At 44.6% G+C, this 19815-nt stretch overlaps 2 protein-coding genes across 2 annotated transcripts; both read left to right on the forward strand.

Annotated features, from left to right (window-relative positions):
- Nucleotides 1–2764: 2764 nt before the first annotated feature.
- LOC309376968 (natriuretic peptides B-like) lies at nt 2765–7942 on the forward strand. The gene is made up of 3 exons (XM_081923929.1): nt 2765–3104; nt 6840–7131; nt 7644–7942. Exons 1-3 carry the CDS (start codon nt 2985–2987, stop codon nt 7667–7669), a joined length of 438 nt encoding a protein of 145 aa, XP_081780055.1. The 5' UTR covers nt 2765–2984; the 3' UTR covers nt 7670–7942.
- Nucleotides 7943–14000: 6058 nt separating this feature from the next.
- LOC309376457 (natriuretic peptides A-like) lies at nt 14001–18280 on the forward strand. Its single transcript, XM_081922820.1, has 3 exons — nt 14001–14326; nt 17190–17460; nt 18002–18280. Exons 1-3 carry the CDS (start codon nt 14207–14209, stop codon nt 18016–18018), a joined length of 408 nt encoding a protein of 135 aa, XP_081778946.1. The 5' UTR covers nt 14001–14206; the 3' UTR covers nt 18019–18280.
- Nucleotides 18281–19815: the final 1535 nt, after the last annotated feature.

The raw sequence follows: 19815 nt of genomic DNA on the forward strand, positions 1-19815 counted from the left end.
AGAGGCTGAGGACTAGCAACATGCCATATGGTTTTTAGAAATTGTTGTTTCTAAGGGGGCGGAGAACTTGTGGTCCTTCGGATCTTGCTGCACTCCTAGTCCCATCATCCCTGACCGTCGGCTGGGAGAGGAACCCAACATCTTGTGGAGAGCTGCAGCTTCCTTGACCTTGCCCACATCATAGATACTAGATCATAGAATTGTGGAGTTGGGAAATGATATACCGGTCATATTCTAAAATGTAAAACAGTAAAATTTAATAAAAATTATAGAGGGGGGATTCTAAATGGGGGGGACAGCGAGGGAACCTATTTTTTTCTCGCATAAAAGGCCACAGCTAATTAATCAAGCCTGCCCATTCCCTTCGCTGGCAAACATGTTTGTTCCGATTAGCATATAAATGATAACAGCCGCCCTTTGAAGTGAGCCCAGCGTGGGAGATGAAGGGTCTTCCATCACCAAGAGGGGTGGGGGGCTGTTTCCCCCCCAGATGGGAGCAGCTGGAGGAAAGCAGAGGTGCACTGGTCTATGAGCTGAGCTGTAAACCCTAGTTTCCCAACCGGCGCCAAGCAGATTTGCAAAAGGCATTTTCACAGCATGGCCAGGCCAGGCTTTTGCAAAATATGCAAAATTAAAAGTGCACAGAGATAACGTTGCAGGAGAGGGTTCTGATCCCAGCAGGTACCCAGGCCTTAATCAAAGCATTCTAAAATAGCTAAACCACTCTATTTATGTATTTATCTCATGTCTACAACTCGAGGCAATGTGCATTGGGTCCATCTAGTTCAGCACTGCCAACACTGGTTGGCAGCCAGGGCCAGATTTAGGTTTGGTGAGGCCCTAAGCTACTGAAGGTAATGGGGCCCTTGATATGTCCAGCTGTCCTTTGTCAACAACAAATTGTCACTGTTTTTGTGTTGAATATATGCTTTATGGTAATTTATGGACCTAATGGGTATCTAAAGCCATTTGTACATGTTGCCATGCAACCAGAATGTAGACACCCTATATATAGAAATGAGCAAACCAGTGATATTTTAGGGAGCAGGCTAGCAGGAGGGGCCCATTATTTACATCACAGGAGCCTACACAACACAAAACACTGTTGCTGTATGTAAGTTTTATTTTATTCATTTTTTATCCTATATTTTGGAAGCGTACATCCAGGTTTTTTTTCCTTTAATTTTTTTTTGGGGGGGGCAAGAGAGTGGGGCCCTAAGCTATAACTTGTTTAGCTTATACGTAAATCCGACACTGCTGGGGCAGTTCTCTCCAAGGTCAGGTGATATTCCCAGCCCTCTTAATAAATAATTTTATTTATTGCAATGATACAAGATCTCTCTATCCAAGCCCCCCCCCTCCAGTTGTTTATTTCCTTGACATCTGATGGGAGGGATTGCCACAGGGCGGGTGCCACTACCGAGAAGGCCCTCTGTCTGGTTCCCTGTAACCTCACTTCTCGCAATGAGGGAACCGCCAGAAGGCCCTTGACTCTGGATCTCAGTGTCCAGGCTGAATGATGGGGGTGGAGACACTCCTTCAGGTATACAGGACCGAGGCAATTTAGGGCTTTAAAGGTCAGCACCAACACTTTGAATTGTGCTAGGAAACGTACTGGTTTACATTACCCTCCAACTTATTGCTCCATTTCTCAATAAAGGCCTTATCTTGTTGTATGCCTTCCCTGGTTCTTACCATGTTGTTGTTTAGTCGTTTAGTCGTGTCCGACTCTTCGTGACCCCCTGGATCAGAGCACGCCAGGCACTCCTGTCTTCCACTGTCTCCCGCAGTTTGGTCAAACTCATGCTGGAAGCTTCGAGAACACTGTCCAACCATCTCGTCCTCTGTCGTCCCCTTCTCCTTGTGCCCTCCATCTTTCCCAACATCAGGGTCTTTTCCAGGGAGTCTTCGCTTCTCATGAGGTGGCCAAAGTCTTGGAGCTTCAGCTTCACGATCTGTCCTTCCAGTGAGCACTCAGGGCTGATTTCCTTCAGAATGGAGAGGTTTGATCTTCTTGCAGTCTATGGGACTCTCAAGAGCAATTCAAAAGCATCAATTCTTTGGCAATCAGCCTTCTTTATGGTCCAGCTCTCACTTCCATACATCACTACTGGAAAAACCATGGCTTTAACTATACGGACCTTTGTTGGCAAGGTGATGTCTCTGCTTTTTAAGATGCTGTCTAGGTTTGTCATTGCTTTTCTCCCAAGAAGCAGGCGTCTTTTAATTTCATGGCTGCTGTCACCATCTGCAGAGATCATGGAGCCCAAGAAAGTAAAATCTCTCACTGCCTCCATTTCTTCCCCTTCTATTTGCCAGGAGGTGATGGGACCAGGGGCCATGATCTTCATTTTTTTGATATTGAGCTTCAAACCATATTTATATATAAGCTTAGCCATGCATACCATGTCCTAGACTTTATTCATCTCATGGAGGGTGTTATCTCATTGCACCCTCCAATTTGGACAAATAATAATTCTGGTAGCAGTTATAGAGCTGTTACGTTCATCCCCTGCCCCAGTTCCTTTAAGATATCCAAGTTGTAAAATCGGATGATTTGTGGGCAAAGTACAGCCAGCTATTAACCCCCGTTTCCCTATCGTCACGGAATTGCCTAATTTGGGGACTCGCCCGTAGCATAAGTCGTGGCCCTGCATTTGCCTCTAATAAAGAAGAAAAGACATTTCTGCAGGTTCGCGGCCGTGAACGGTTTGGCGGCTCAAGAAAGCGTCTATAATTGCTCTGTTAAAAGCAGGGTGGGGGCAGAATGTGTCATTTCCGAAAGACTCAGCACCGCTGGCTGGAACCAGTTCCCTTATCAGAGCCAAGTGGCTCAGCTCGCTGGGGTCCAGGCCGGCTGGAAGCAGCAAGGAGCCATCCTCCTAAGGGGCTTATAAAGAAAGGCTCCCTGGGTCTGCAAAGAAGTGTTTCGCATCCCCAGGCAAAGCTACGAGACCTCAGAGGCCCGAAGAGAAGCAGGGATCATGGATGCTGTGGCCTGGTGTGGCTGGTCCTCTGTGCTCTTGCTGTTTGCCCAAGCAGGCCTGGGTTCGAGTCATCCTGTGGCCTGGAGTCCTTCCAGCGAAGAACTGCGGTCCTTTCAGGTGAGGAAGGAGGGGGCAGGTCAGAGGTGGTGTGTGTGTGTGTGTTGGGAAGTCAGTTTGGTTGTTGTTGTTTTTAATTTTACCAACAACCAAAACACAGTGAAAACAAACAGTGAAAACCCCCAGGCGGCTGATACATTGGGTTTACATAATCAATAATAACATATTCAAATCAACTATATGTACAATTCTATATACCTTAACACTCCTCCCTCCACAAGGTTTGTTTAACTTTTAACATTGTTCAAATTGTTCAAACCTACCCAAATCATTCAATATCTTCTCAGACCAATCCTCCTCCTTCTCACTGACGTTAAACCCTTTCATTTTATGTATCTTCACAGTTAGATATTCTAAGATTATAATATTTTTCCATTTTTCCCTCCATTGGTTCACCCCTAGCTCTTCTGCATTTTTCCAATTACTCGCTATAACCTGTCTGGCTGCAATTACCATCAATTTTACCCATTTACATTCCTCTATTGTTTCTAACTCGGTGCAGTTTGGTGCTTGTTGTTGTTTAGTTGTTTAGTCGTGTCCGACTCTTCGTGACGCCATGGACCAGAGCACGCCAGGCACTCCTGTCTTCCACTGCCTCCCGCAGTTTGGTAAAAATCATGTTGGTTAAGTTTGATTAGGAAGTACCTAATTCACACTTGCAGAAATTTATCCAATTGATCAAACTTAGAACTCACCCAAAGGCAAATTGAAATGCAACTATCCTTCAAAATGTAATCGTTATTTGGTTATATTTGTAGATCTCAGAGCAGCATTCAAATGCAAGGTTAAAAACGCAGAAAGCATAATGAAAACAAGACAAACCATTAACCTTCCAGCCCCTCCCAAAAGTTGTTTTTTTGTACTCTTCCGAATTTTGCAACAAGCTTCTCAAACGAGCTCCAAAATGCTCATCATGGTGAAAATAATGTAAGCGCCGAGTTCGAATCCCCACTGCTCCATGACCTTGGGCCAGTCATCATCTTTTAGTCTGACCTACTTCACAGGGTTGTTGTGAAGGTAAAATGGGGGCAGGGAGGAGAACCACGTACACCACTTTGAGATCATTGGAGAATAAAGATGGATTATAAATGTAATAAATAAATGAAATGAAATGTTTTACATGGGGGGGGGAGTGCTAGCAAAGAATGGTGATTGATGGATTCTATCGAACTCAGTCCCTTTAGCTGCGTTTCCTGCATTGTAAGGGGCTGAGCTAAATGACCCTTATGGTTCCTTAGTAAAGTTAAAGGGTAAAGGGACCCCTGACCATTAGGTCCAGTCGTGGCCGACTCTGGGGTTGTGGCTCTCATCTCGCTTTATTGGCCGAGGGAGCCGGTGTACAGCTTCCGGGTCATGTGGCCAGCATGACTAAGCCGCTTCTGGCGAACCAGAGCAGCGCACGGAAATGCCGTTTACCTTCCCGCCAGAGTGGTACCTATTTATCTACTTGCACTTTGATTTGCTTTCGAACTGCTAGGTTGGCAGGAGCAGGTACTGAGCTATGGGAGCTCACCCCGTCGCGGGGATTTGAACCGCCAACCTTCTGATCAGCAAGTCCTAGGTTCTGTGGTTTAACCCACAGCGCCACCCGCATCCCTATGGTCCCTTGCAACAGCACAATTCTAAGATTCCTACTCAGAGGAAACCCACTGGAATTAATGGACCTATGTCAGTCTTCTCCATTGCCTTCAATGGGTCTGCTCTGAGTAGGACTAGCATTGGATGCAACCAAAGAGAATGATAATTTGAACTTGTTAGCTGCTTGTGAGCAGAAAAAGGTCTTTGCAGCTCAATCAATGTGCATTGCAGGAATCAAAACATTACATATAGTGGGGGTTTAAAATTTTGGAGAGAAGAGAAGGGAACTGGCACCCCCAATTTTTATTTTTACATTTTTTTTTACATTGGTACCTTGGTTCTCAAACTTAATCTGTTCCGGAAGTCCGTTCCAAAACCAAAGCGTTCCAAAACCAAGGCACGGTTTCCCATAGAAAGTAATGCAGAACGGATTAATCCATTTCAGAATTTTAAAAACAACCCCTAAAACAGCCATTTAACATGAATTTTACTATCTAACGAGACCATTGATCCATAAAATGAAAGCAATAATCAAAGTACTGTACTATAAAATAAATAAGACAGTATTGTAGATTATAATATATATATATATATATTTTTCTTACCTGCACTGATGATAGTCATTGTTTGGATGAAGGGCTTTTATCCATTTTTGCAGTCACACAATCAATCAGTAGCTGAACTTGGTTCCACACAGTCAGAGAAACAAATTAACTGAAAAAGCCTCAAAAAGAAAAACACAAAATAAATAGCAAAAATAAAAGCGCCAAACTTAATTCACTCTGGAAGTCCGTTTGATTTCCAAAATGATCGAAAACCAAGGCACAGCTTCTGATTGGTGCAGGAAACAATAGCTGACAGTCGCATTGGACATTCGGCTTCTGAAAAATGTCCAAAAACCGGAACACTTACTTCCAGGTTTTCGGCGTTTGAGAACCAAGGCGTTTGAGAACCAAGCTACCACTGTATATCCTAAAGGAGTCAAGAGGAAACTTCTGTTTGAAGGCTGAGGTGGAGTGAGGACTCTCAAGCCAAGATTCCCAGCTCCAGATATTCTTCCGCAAATTCAAAATCTAGATCCTTCTGGTTCAAAATCTCTTTCTTCCCACCAGTTTCCCCAGCAGAAGACACTGTTCAGTTGATGTTTTGGAGAGAGGAAAATGCAGGTGTAAAAAGACGGCATTTAGCACACTAATATTTAACACCGTGCCCTGAGAATCCATTAAAAATAATTAAGATCTTTAAAAAAAAGACCTCACATTCAAATTTTAAAAGGTGGCAATTCAAAGAAAAGTCAAAGCCATGTGCTAAAACTGGACCAGATTGTAAATTTTCTGTGTGAGTGTGTAAGAAAGAAAGCAGCAACTGCTTTGATATAATATTGATTGCTATGATTCTCAGTGGCAGAGCAACTGCTTGGCATGCAGAAGGTCCCAGGTTCAAACCCCAATGGGATCTCCAGGGAGGACTGGGGGTGTCCCCTGCCTGAAACCGTGCTGCTGCCAGCCAGTGCTGGTAATACACAGCTATCCGGACTCAATTGTCTGACTCAGTAGGAGAAAGGTTACTAGGTCCTCGCGTTCTGAACTGAGTTTGTTTCTTGATATTCTTTTTTTTAAAGTTCTTATTGTTGAAATAATTCAGCATTAATACACACATATTGCAAATATACAAGCATACAAGCATACATTTCATTCAATCCTTAAAAATGTTCAAACATACGTACTCTCAATCCCACAGATAATTCTTTTTCCCACCACCCCCCCTCACCCCACCTTTGTGTTAGACTTCCAATCGACTCAACTGCAATTTCTTTCCACTTCTGTAATTTTCTTTCACACACCTTTAACCTAATTTCATGCTTCTTTTTCTATTACACATTGTTATCCATCTTATTAAGTATTTCAGTATTTAAAACGGAACTTGTTTATTCTAATAGGAGTTCTGATTTTTCGATATGGTTTTGCAAGTATCCTTTAAACACCTTCCAGTCCCTGTCTATTTTCTCTTTTGAGATCCTTCCAATTTCTCCCATTGTTTTGGATATATTGTAGTACTCCAGTAATTTGGCAAGCCACACTATTTTTGTCGGTATAATGCCACTTTTCCAATCAATATTCTAAACAGATATTCTGTTTCCATCCCCTCTGATTTTAGGACCTCCTGGAGCGCCTGAAGGAAAAATTTCCAGAAGGGGAATTGGAAGCTCCCATCTCGAGGTCTGACGAGGCAGAGGACGGCTCTGACATGATGGACCTTGTAGACGCAGAAACCCTCTCTTCCAGCCAGCTCAGACTTCAGACTTCTCTTCACCCTGCAGAAATGGAGGACCACTGGGTGAAATTCCTGGCTTCCCCAAAGCGGAGGAGATATTTCTCCGGATGTTTCGGGACCAGGCTTGAGCGGATCGGGACCCAGACAGGCCTTGGGTGCAATGTCTACAGAGCCCGTAGGTCTCTTTCAAAGGAATCTCGTTGCTGGGTTGGGTGGGCATGTGGAATATATTTATTTAACAAAACTCGCTTGCGAGAAATATTAGAATTAGCAGCTGAAAACAGTGCAGGCAACCTTCTGGGTCAAACCAAAACAATCTACTCTGTGTTCTGTCCAGGCAAGCAATAGGCAATTTTCAGAGTTTAAGGATGCCTTTTCAGGCAGGCAAAACCACTCAAGGAGGGTGCAAGGTAGGGTTGGTTAGGGGGTGTGGCCTGTGGAGAAGGGGTGTGGCCTGTGTAACCTCCCAAGGGCCAGACCAAGAATCCTGGAGGGCCACAAGGTTCCCCATCCCTGAGCATTTCATATGATCCAGCAGAGCTGTCCTTATATCACGCTCCTTTGTCAGAACGAACCCCGATAGAGAGGAATGAGCTTGGAAAGCAGCTAGTCCTCATGAGTAATACTGCTCCTTTTAAGCAGAAAGGGAACCCTTAACTCAAAAGGTCTTTCACTTTTTGTTTTTAGGTTCTTGGAGGAAATCCAGAAGTTGAAATCAGAAGAGGACCTCTTTGTCGGCTGCCCCAAAAGTTTGGAAAACAAAGGCCATAAAGTTTATATAGACTGTTAAATCTGTTTGAGAGCTCTCTGCACACAGTCCCTCTCAAGAATCATACCCCTTCCTATACAATATAAAACCCTGTGTATTCATATTGTATGGGCTCCTGCTACATTTGAAGCTTAGTGGTGTGCCACTGAGACCGTCTTTCAGCCTACTGGAACGGGGGCTTTGGTGCTGCAAAATCTGAATAAACGTTTTATAGAAATTGAGTGTTTTCATTGTGGTGTAGCGATAGCGGAGAAATTTCACAATTTGCATTCATGAGCCTACATAATTTGCACACCCTGAACCCATATGCATGTGACCACAAGCTTTGAAATACACATGCCTCTGAGACTTGCAAAACATTTCCCGACCAAAAAAAAATAGATAAATAAAGTATGAGGTAAAACTTGTGTTAAAGTAAGGATCACCATACTTCTTTTGGGCTAAGGAGCACATTCAGAATTCTGAGGACAAGTCGCGGACGCCAGTCACAAAATGGCTGCCAAGGCAGTGGTGTAGCCTAACACAAAATGGCTGCCATGAGGTGGAAAATAAAATGACCACAAAATGACGGGGGGATCCTTTCTACTAGTGAGGCAAAGGTCCCTTCGTCAGTCACTGCTACATTTGTTCACAGAGAGAAGCTCATTCCCCCTCTCCTCTGTTCAGAACAAAAAGGAGGGTGGGTGTCCGATCCTTTCTCCTTTTCAGAAATTTACTTTTTTTAATTGGCAAAGCATCATCAGCTGACATTAAACAATAAAACCATTCCCTCAGCCCTAACACACTTATATGCATTCATTAATACAGGCAGCCTATACGTCTAAACAGAAGTCCACTTATTGGGGTTGGTGATTATGAGATAGCAGTTCTGCCATAGAAAGGGAGATCTTCGCTTTCACAAGAAAAACTATATAACGGTATAATTAGATTGATGTCATCAAAAGCATTCAATATATTCTTTATATATAAGAATTCAATGATAACATGGTCCAATCTTAGGGGTCAGGGAAACCCTGGGCAAAAAGACAAGCCTTTGCAAGATATCAGATGTCACAGATCAATAGCACTTCGTGTCTGGAAGAGGGGAGGGTGTTCCATTAGAGGAACAACAACAGAAAATCCCAGTGTCTGGGATAATAGGGTGAGGGAACATTGGTAAATTTTTCCCAAGATGATCTAAGTGAGACGTGGGGAACCTTCAGCCCTGTGGATATTGCAGAGCTACAACTCACATCATTCATTGGTCATGTTTGCGGGGTTGGTTGGGAATTGCAGTACCACATCACCCAGAAGACCAAAGGTTCCCAAACCCTGATCTAAATTATTGTCTTCTCAGACAGGATACCCTGATCTATTTTACACACAGTCTGAGGACACTGGCAGCTACCAAAGTTCACCAGAGTCCACCTTCTCTCTCACCTTTCTGTTTTTAAACGCTCATAAAGCTTTCCCTCTGCCTGCGTTTTACTGTCTCCAGCTTTCCCTTGCCTTATCTAGCCCAAGCGGGCAGGCACAGCTAGCAGCCACCAGCCACCAAAAGCCATCATAGAACCAGCAGTGGCTGTGAATCGTACAAAATCCTTGCCTTGTTTTGTTTTGTTTTAACCAAATATCCTTTATTAGGCACAGCAAACCACACATTATCAAACAGACACCATATACAAATTGTGCAAAATACAAGCTCAGCATAACAAGGTTTGTCCCAATCAGATCTTTAACTCCAGAGAAAATCAATTTGCATAAATAATACAATACAACACTACCACATCACTGATCAATTAAGAACCACTAAATCTCTTTATAATGGCCCAGTCTTTCTACATGGACAACACTCAAAAATTCAGCCACTATTAAAAGTAATTTGATCATTCCTGTCCGAGAGCAGATCCTGAACCATTGGTAGCATAGAAATGAGCCCATTGAGTTGTAAGGCCTCTAATAATTGTCTTCTGGCATAATGCCAAAATCACAAGAAAAGAAAATATGCTCCAAATTATCAGGTTCCTGTTTGCTACATTTGCAAAGACGCTCTGATTCGGGGAGAGCTAAATATCTTCCTCTCACTATCAACATATTAAATCTGGCTAACATAAACAGCCTGCACAATTCATGATTCTTCAGATTTGTCATGTATCCCTTTTGAAAATCTCTACACAAAGGGAGATTTAAATAGAGAGGAGAGCAAGTGTCTTGCTTGAAACTGCCGGTCAGGGCCAACAACACTGAGCTGGGTGGAGTGCTGACTCAGAAAAAGACCATCTGAAAACCTTCCTGCTTTGTCCTAACCTGATCTCCCACTGATCCCTGATTTCCTTGCTCCCCTAAACGCTGCCACCCCAACCAATTTTTAAAGCCCTTGATTTCTGGCTGCAAGACTAGACTAGGTTGATGATATGCAGGGATCTGAGGATTCAGAACCAGGAATGATTCTCCTGTTTGTTTTCCCCCCAAAAGGAGCGGAAAAGAAAAAGTAAATCCATGCTGGGATAAGAGAGACAGGTTCTGTTGACCTGGGAAAGGGTTCTGTGGTTTTTTTTGTTTTTTTTTAATATTTTTTATTAAGGATTTTCTTGTTTTACAGAAGTGTAGTGCCTCGTATTTTTTTTTCTTCTTCTTCCACGTAGCGTTTTTACAAATCTGTTTCATTTGTTGAGGCATTAGGGGGAGAAGAAAAAAGAAAGAAAAAAGAAAGGGGGTGGAGAGAGGGAAGATGGATGGGGGTGGGGTCGGGTGGCGGTGTTTCTATTATGTTTAATGTATGTAGAGTTTGGTGTCAGCGTTGCCTGTGTTGTTCACTTGTGTTCCTTTGGTGGTGAGAGAGGTTGGGGTTGGCCTAGGGTGTGATTGTTTGCTTGTGATTGGCTGTGGTGATCTTTGTTTTCGTGTGTGAGTGAGGTCTGTGGTTCAACATCCCCACCTAGTCCTAGTTTAAGGAAGTAGCTGGAGGGAGGTCTGATTCAGCACCTTGGAGAGAAGCCAAGGGTCTGGATCACATGGAAGCTTATTATTTTCTGGTTCCCAGCAAAGCGAGCTTGCAGGGAGGCTGTCGCACAAAAATGCAAACCGTTCCGCCAAGGTCAAACCACTTTCAAAGAAAAGGACACTCTGGGCGCAAATTGATGCATCGGAACAGTGCTTTTCACAAACTTTCCTGCCATAGGGGAACTTTTTTTTAAAAAATGTACTCAGTACTACTCCTGCTCAGAATTTGACCCCAGCCACATTCACACCATATAACAATGATCATTTTTAATTTATGGCTGGGTTTCCCCAGCCCCTCTGAGTGGCTTACAACATATAAAACAGAACAAAACATCAAACATTAAAAAACAAGATATCCTATATAAGCAACAAACAAACCAACAAATCAATAAAAAACCAATAACAACAATAATAATCATAATCGGTTTACAGTTATACCCAAATTAAAGTAAACACCGACCCCAGCTAAACATTTAACCAACACCAACCTGACAACAACGAAACAGAGGAACCGAAATTAGAACCGTTTAAAACATCCTATACCCTTTTAAAACGTGGCTATTTTCTGGGTGGTCAGACAGCAGCAACCATATTTTGAAAGCACCAGGACACCACTTTAAACAGCCATGGCTTCCGTCCAAAGAATCTTGGGAACTGTAGTTTGCTAAGAGCACTGAGAGTTAGGAAACCCCCTTTGCAGAGGTACAAGTCTCAGAGTGGTTTCTTAATGATCAATCTGCCCTGCCAGGGAACTCTGGCAATAGTAGCTCTGGGAGAGGTTTCCTGACAACTCTCGACACCCTTAATAAACTACGGTTCCCAGAGTTCTCTGTGGGCAGCCGCTGTTTAAAGCGGAGTCATAGCACTTGAAACGTATGGAGTGGGTGACCTTGCTTAACCTAGATCCATTCATTTCAGTGGATCTACTCTGAATAAGACTGAGCTGGAGTGAACCCTATATATTTTAGAAAAATTGGGAGGGGGAAGAAACATTGCCAGCCCACATTAAGAATAAAAATAAAAATCCATCCATCCTAACTTAAGCATATAGAGTTGTATTCATCCAAGCCAACTCCCTGGTCCTGAATGACTCCCTGGTCCTGAATGGGGTAACTGTGCCCCTGAAGGACCAGGTGCGCAGCCTGGGAGTCATTTTGGACTCTCAGATGTCCATGGAGGCACAGGTTAATTCTGTGTCCAGGGCAGCTGTTTACCAGCTTCACCTGGTATGCAGGCTGAGACCCTACCTGCCACGGACTGTCTTGCCAGGGTGGTGCATGCTGTAGTTATCTCCCGCTTGGACTACTGCAATGCGCTCTACGTGGGGCTACCTTTGAAGGTGACTTGGAAACTACAACTAATCCAGAATGCGGCAGCCAGACTGGTGACTGGGAGCTGCCGCTGAGACCACATAACACTGGCCCTGAAAGACCTACATTCGCTCCCAGTACATTTCTGAGCACAATTCAAAGTGTTGGTGCTGACCTTTAAAGCCCTAAACAGCCTTGGCCCAGTATACCTGAAGGAGTGTCCCCACCCCCATTGTTCTACCCGGACACTGAAGTCCAGCGCCGAGGGCCTTCTGGCGGTTCCCTCACTGCAAGAAGCGAAGTTACAGGGAACCAGGCAGAGGGCATTCTCGGTAGTGGCACCTGCCCTGTGGCAATCCCTCCCACCAGATGTCAAAGGAACAACAACTACCCGACTTTTAGAAGACATCTGAAGGCAGCCCTGTTTAGGGAAGCTTTTAATGTTTGATGTATTACGGTATTTTAATATTTTGTTGGAAGCCGCCCAGAGTAGCCGGGGAAGCCCAGCCAGATGGGCAGGGTATAAATAAATTATAATTATTATATTATTATTAACAAGAGGCCTTCTAAGAATTCAAGGGCACAGTCCAAGCAGATGGGGGAGGGACTCTCAAGGGTGATGGAGAGCAGAGTCAGTGTGAGGGTGGCTGGGAGGAGTTCTGGGGCCAGATCCATGATACCTGGAGGGCCACATAAGCCCTGCCTTATACCCTTATTGCGTTTGTGGCTCTGAGATGGCTCTGGCTTGCTTCCCCTTGGGATTTTCTCCCCATAGCAAAACGATAGTTCATCTCTCTGTTCTTTCGCTTGGAAGGCAGGGTGGAGCAGTGGTTAGAGGGCTGGGCCAGGACCTGGGAGAGTGGGGTTCAAATCCCTGCCCTGGGGTGAATTCAGGCCAGCTACCGCCTCCCAGGCTACCCTACCTTGCAGGGCTGTTGTTGTGAGGATAAAATGGGGAGGGGGAGAAGTGTGTGTGCCGACTGGAGCTCTTGGGAAGAAAATGGTGGGACGTAATGAATAAGAACAATGATAAAAAAGAACTTCTCTCGTTTGACTGAGTCTGTACTCAGGACTGTGAATGCAATCTGAAATGAAAAGACTTTGGGGAGGTCTGCTTTTTTTGCTATGTTACGATACATCAGTAAAAGTGAAAAAGAAGGAACTAAGGTTCAGTTTAGATATCTGACCCACAGGCTAGCTGCCCCATCTGGGCCAAAGGTCACGATGCCCAGGTAAGCTTAATTTTATTGATTGACTTATTTCATAAAATTTATATACTGCTTGATTGTTGTTGGGGTTTTTTAAACACAAAGTGGTTGACAAAAAAAGAATAAAAACTAAAGAACAGATTAAAAACTCACATCAACTTCCTAAATACCTGGGCAGGCTTGTCTAAAATGAAAGAAATGTTGTTGTTTTTTACATTTAGCAGGTACAGCCAAAAGTACAGCAAAGGCAACTGCCTGACGTCAAGTGGCGGGGAGTTCCAAAGTGCCGCTGCACTCAAAGATGGAGTTCTTGCAAATGTCTGACTCTTCTCGATGCCGATATTAAGCCCCGAATGGAACAAAGCCACTTGGAAAGGAAGCAAAGCGAGGACTGAGCTGATACCTTCATTATTCCATATATAGGAATGGCCCTTGAGGGAAAGTCCAGGGCTGGGGTGTCATCAGATTCCCTCTCACCCTGCAAAAACCCCCGCTGTCCTCTCCAGCTTCTTGCTTTTGCTATACAAGGCGATTTCCCCAAGGTGCATTTCTGGGGATATTTTGAGGGTCCTCTCTGCTCAGATCTGGGAAATGTTTGAAAGTTGGGGGGGGGGGAGGTAAAAGAAATTCCAACGAGGGATGGGGTTTGTAATCTCTGAGGCCAGTATCAGCCGAGAGGGCAGGCGGCATGAAATCACCGGCTTGTGACTCCTGCATGCTAGGAGATCAGCTGCCCAGTGACACCTAATAAAGGGAATCTTCTCTGAAAGGAGCTGCATTCCGGCGAGGGGGCTGGAATGCGCCCCAGATAGTCCCACTGATAACCCAAGGAAGCAGAGCTCGGCTCAAAGGGTATATAAGGCCAGCTGGGGAGAAGCAGGCAGCACAGGACACAACAGAGCAGGGACGAAGCGAAGCCAGAGATCTCTCGAAAAGGACATCATCTCCAGGGCGAGAAAGCCAAACGCACCTTCTCAAAGCATGGACACCCAGGGCTCGACCACAATCACCTTCGTCTTGCTGTTCCTCCTCTGCTTCCAGCACCCCATGGCCCATCCCATCGACAGCCTCAGCCCCGCCAAGGAGCTAGCCAGCATGGAGGTAAGGAACCCAGAGGGGCAGGTTTGGGGAGACTCAGTCTGTGTTGTTTAGTTGTTTAGTCGTTTAGTCGTGTCCGACTCTTCGTGAGCCCATGGACCAGAGCATGCCAGGCACTCCTGTTTTCCACTGCCTCCTGCAACTTGGTCAAACTCATATTCGTAGCTTCGAGAACACTGTCCACCCATCTCATCCTCTGTTGTCCCCTTCTCCTTGTGCCCTCCATCTTTCCCAACATCAGGGTCTTTTCCAGGGAGTCTTCGCTTCTCATGAGGTGGCCAAAGTCTTGGAGCCTCAGCTTCAGGATCTGTCCTTCCAGTGAGCACTCAGGGCTGATTTCCTTCAGAATGGAGAGGTTTGATCTTCTTGCAGTCCATGGGACTCTCAAGAGTCTCCTCCAGCACCATAATTCAAAAGCATCAATTCATTGGCGATCAGCCTTCTTGATGGTCCAGTTCTCACTTCCATACATCACTACCGGGAAAATCATAGTTTTAACTATACGGACCTTTGTTGACACGGTGATGTCTCTGCTTTTTAAGATGCTGTCTAGGTTTTTCTAAGGAACCCAAAGGGGCAGGTTTTGGGAGACTCAGTCCTAGGATTTTACTATTCCAGGTTGGGCTCTCCCCTCCTCGGGGAGAAATTCACGGAAATTCCATGTTTAAATTCCATGTTTAGAGGCAGTCTACCTCAGAGTCGGAGGGTGCTGGGGGTAATTGACAGGGAAGTGATGCCAGCCTGTCGCTGTTGGGAACGAAATACTGGGTTGTTGAAAACATGAGAATGCATTATTTTAGGGAGAACCACTTTGCAAAACCACCACCACTTGCATCTATTAGGGAAAATTCACATCAACTGATTTTTCACAAGGACTTAAAAAAAATTGAATAGGTTTTTATTAAAACACAAAAATCAATTAAAGCACAAAAATTAAAACAGACTCATCCCAGAAAAACAGGTGTGAAATACCAAAGAAGAGGAGGAAAGGGAGCTGAGATGTGTTAGAATATGTTAGAAATTACAAGTCTATATTTTTTTTAAAAAAAATTAATATACATTTTAATAAAATTAAATAAAACTTCAAAAAATAAATAAATGGCAAATTGTTATAGAGATGTGGAGGACTGAATCTAAGATTATTGTTGTGATTAGAACTTTTATTCTACCTTTTCTTCTAAGTTGCACATGGTCGCATACATTCATTCCCCCACAACAACCTACCCTGTGAGGTAGGTTGGGCTGAGAGGCAGAGACTGGCCCAAGGTCACCACAGTGAGTTTCATGGCCAGTGAGTGGAGGATTTGAACGCAGGTCCAGTGCTCTAGCCACTGTACCGGTCTCTGTTGGGAACGAAATCCTGGGTTGTGTCTTTTGCCCTTCTTCCATTCTTAGCTATGGCTGGGCGGATAAGTCCTTCCTCGGTTGCAGAATGTTAGGATGGCAGTGAGCGTAGGCAACTTGTAAAAGAGAGGCAGCGTCACAGAGTGGTTACAGAGCTAGGACCTGGGAGACCAGGGTTCAAATCCCCACTTATTCATGCAGTTTGCTGGGTAACCTTGGGATCCGTCCCTGCCTCCCAGCTGAACCTAAAATTCTAGGATATAAATGCAACAAATAAATGATAAAATTAATAAAGGATTCCACACTTGTGCCAGGGAGACAAGGCTTTTCCATGTTATGGAGGGTCTAACTGGGATTTATTTATTTATCACCTGTTATTACATTCATAAGGGACGCAGGTGGCGCTGTGGGTTAAACCACAGAGCCTAGCACTTGCCGATCAGAAGGTCGGTAGTTCAAATCCTCGCGACGGGGTGAGCTCCCGTTGCTCAGTCCCTGCTCCTGCCAACCTAGCAGTTTGAAAGCACGTCAAAGTGCAAGTAGATAAATAGGTACCGCTCCGGCGGGAAGGTAAACGGCATTTCAGTGGGCTGCTGTGGTTCGCCAGAAGCGGCTTCGTCATGCTGGCCACATGACTCAGAAGCTGTACACTGGCTCCCTCGGCCAATAAAGCGAGATGAGCGCTGCAACCCCAGAATTGGCCACAACTGGACCTAATGGTCAGGGGTCCCTTTACCTTTTATTACATTCATATTCCACCTCAAGGTCGCCTGTGCTTTTGTCCCCTCCATCTCCCGTATTTTACCTTCACAACAACCCTGACATGTAGGAAGGGTCGGGGGGAAAACTTGATCCCCTTTGCATTTTAGTGAGAAAACGACCCGGTTCACACGAAACGAAACAGAAGAGACCTTTGAAACTCACACATCTCCCAATTTTGTCAACAAGTGTGTGCAAAAGTGCAGAGGCCAACAAAAAGGAACGTTCTAAAATTATGTCACGTTGGGGGATTCTGCTTGTGCAAATGTGTATATGCTGGTCAAAATTGCTTATAGAAATTTGCACGTATGGAATTTCTGCTGCAGAGATGTGGAGTGACGAATTTCAAGACTGGGAAGGCGACGAGCTGAAATGGACAGATTTATTTGTTTGTTCTGTTTCGGTCCCACCTTTTTCCCAGAGGAGCTCAAGGTGGCAAACTTGCTTCTCCCCCCTCCTCATTTAGCCAACTGCTATTCTGAATAATTCTTTTTATAGAGTAGGGCAGCAGGCACAGAGAATGAGTTTATGGAACCAAGGGGATGGGGGGGCTGGAAAAGTGTGGGAATTGCTGAGCTAGCTGAACCCCTGAGAAAGGAAGGAAAGAAGGAAGGAAGGAAGGAAGGAAGGAAGGAAGGAAGGAAGGAAGGAAGGAAGGAAGGAAGGAAGGAAGGAAGGAAGGTAGTTGAGGTTCAGGCAGCAGAAAGGTTTGGAGGCAATGCAGAGGAACGAAAGAGGAACATTATATTCATTTTCCATTCAGGCCCTTCTGCAGCGGTTGGAGGAGAAAGTCTCCCTGATGGAAGATCTGCAGAACAGCCCCAACCTAGAAGATCCTGAAAGCCAGAGGGAGGGACTGGCCGAGTTCCTGGATGATGGCAACAGCCAGCAAGTCGAGACCCCGGCCTATTCAGCCCCGTTCCTCTCCGACCGCAGCTCCCTGCTTAAGCGCATGCGGGGAATCCAGACAGCGAAGAGCTGTTTCGGGAGGAGACTGGACCGGATCGGGGAAGTGACTGCGATGGGATGCAGAGGTGAGGCCTCCCCACCCCACCCCCATGTTATTGCCTGACCTAGAATAGCGCTTTCTGGGAGAATTACAGGAAAGCACACATCCCTCCAAGCTTATGATAACAGATGCATGCTTCGTTTTGGTCCATGGGCTGAACCTGCAAATCCTTCCCATCGATGCCCAGAACAGGGACTTGTACAGAGTTGCGACAGGCAACTCCCTCTTTAGTGAGAGCTGCCTGTTGCAACTCTCCATGAGTCCCCGTTCTTAGCACCAAACACTTCAAGGGTGAATATCTGGCATCTTGGAAGTCTGGTGTTTAGCCAGAATCCGCTTCCTCCCACTGATCAATGTAGGAACAGTAATGGATCTCCCAAGTTCTGTTGCTTGGCTCACATACCTCTAATAAAAAAGCCAAGCAATAAATCTTACTGGGGTGTATAAAGCTGGTAAAATAACAGCTATATATTCCTGCATTGCAGGGGGTTGGACAAGATGACTCTCAGGGTCCCTTCTAATCCTAGGATTCTAAATCCTTTTCTTTTTTAACCTTTTGCTTCTAGGGTCGAGGAGGAATTAAGATCCGCTTTCCTGCTGTCAGGTCACAACATACGACCTTTTGACGACATGTGAATTTCTGAAGACGTGTGCTTTCCCCCAAAAGTCCTCTGGAATCATGCTTCCCGCTTATTTATTTCTTAATTTATTGATTTATTTATTTCTTTGACCTCTTGTATGTTTGTGTTTTCTTTTTTTCCTTTTCTTTTTTCTAAAACAAACAAACTTTCTTACTTTCGGCACAGAGATTGAAACAATAAAAATCAAACACATTTGCTCTTTTCCCCCCCTGCTGTTGGATCTACTTATTCCTCATCCTCTCGCGTGTTCTTTCCTCTCAAACATGTATTTGCATAGCCACACCCATTCCCAGAACCAGCTCCTAGTTGTGTAATTTCAAAGCTCTTCCAGGACACAGAAGGCTGAAATGGAAGAAAATTCAGTGCTGGGCATGGAGAGCTGCAGGAGACGCTAGATTTCATTTGCATTTAAAGGCAAACCTACCTAATTTACACTTTCTGAAACAATACATAAGGTAAAGGTAGGGTCAAGGACCCTTGGACAGTTAAGCCCAGTCACAGGCGACTATGGGGTTGTGGCGCTCATCTCACTTTCGGGCCAAGGGTGCCAGCATTTGTCCACAGACAGATTTCCGGGTCATGTGGCCAGCAGGACTAAACCGCTTCTGGACACTGTGACGGAAGCCAGAGTGCATGGAAACACTGTTTACCTTCCCACCAGAGTGGTACCTATTTATCTACTTGAACTGGTGTGCTTTCAAACTGCTAGGTTGGCAGAAGCTGGGACAGAGCAACAGGCGCTCACCCTGTCATGGGGATTCGAACGGCTGACCTTCTGATAAGCAAGCCCAAGAGGCTCAGTGGTTTAGACCAGGGGGCAGCAAACTTTTTCAGCAGGGGGCTGGTCCACTGTCCCTCAGACCTTGTGGGGGGGGGCAGGACTATATTTTGGAAAAATAAATAAATGAACAAATTCCTATGCCCCACAAATAACCCAGAGATGCATTTTAAATTAAAAGGACACATTCTATTCATGAAAAACCCCAGGCAGGCCCCACAAATAACCCAGAGATGCATTTTAAATAAAAGCACACATTCTACTCATGTAAAAATACGCTGATTCCCGGACCTTCCACAGGCCGGATATAGAAGGCAATTGGGCCAGATCCGGCCCCCGGGCCTTAATTTGCCTACCCATGGTTTAGACCACAGCGCCAACCGAATCCCTACTTGAAACAATACATAAACAATAGCTGCCCAGGGTGGCTGGGGAAACACAGCCAGATGGGTGGGATATAGATAAAGTATTATTATTATTATTATTATTATTATTATTATTATTATTACATGAAGCAAAACACAGGCCCCCTGCAATATTTGAAATGTGCACTTTACCCAATTTTGCAATGCAAGTCTCCAGCCAAGCAATGCAAACAGAATTAAATTATATCCAGGTAAATTGTGCATAAAAATGCATATGTTTTGGTGAAAGTAGCACATGAGAATGCATTATTTTAGGGAGAACTGCTTTGCAAAAACAACAACTTGTGTCTATTCACATCAATTGATTTTCACAAGGATTATAAAAAATATATATATCAAATAGATTTTTATCAAAACACAAAAATCAAGCTTAGAACAGACTCGTCTCAGAAAAACAGGTGTGAGATACCAATGGAGAGGAGGAAAGGGACCTGAGATGTGTTAGAATGTGTTAGAAACTACAAGTCTCTTGAAAAACACAACACACCATTAATACTCATTTTAATAAAATTAAATACAACTTCAAAAAATAAATA

This window comes from Podarcis melisellensis, assembly GCF_964234715.1.
Source record: "Podarcis melisellensis genome assembly, chromosome: 8".
NCBI classification, from domain to species: Eukaryota; Metazoa; Chordata; class Lepidosauria; order Squamata; family Lacertidae; genus Podarcis; species Podarcis melisellensis.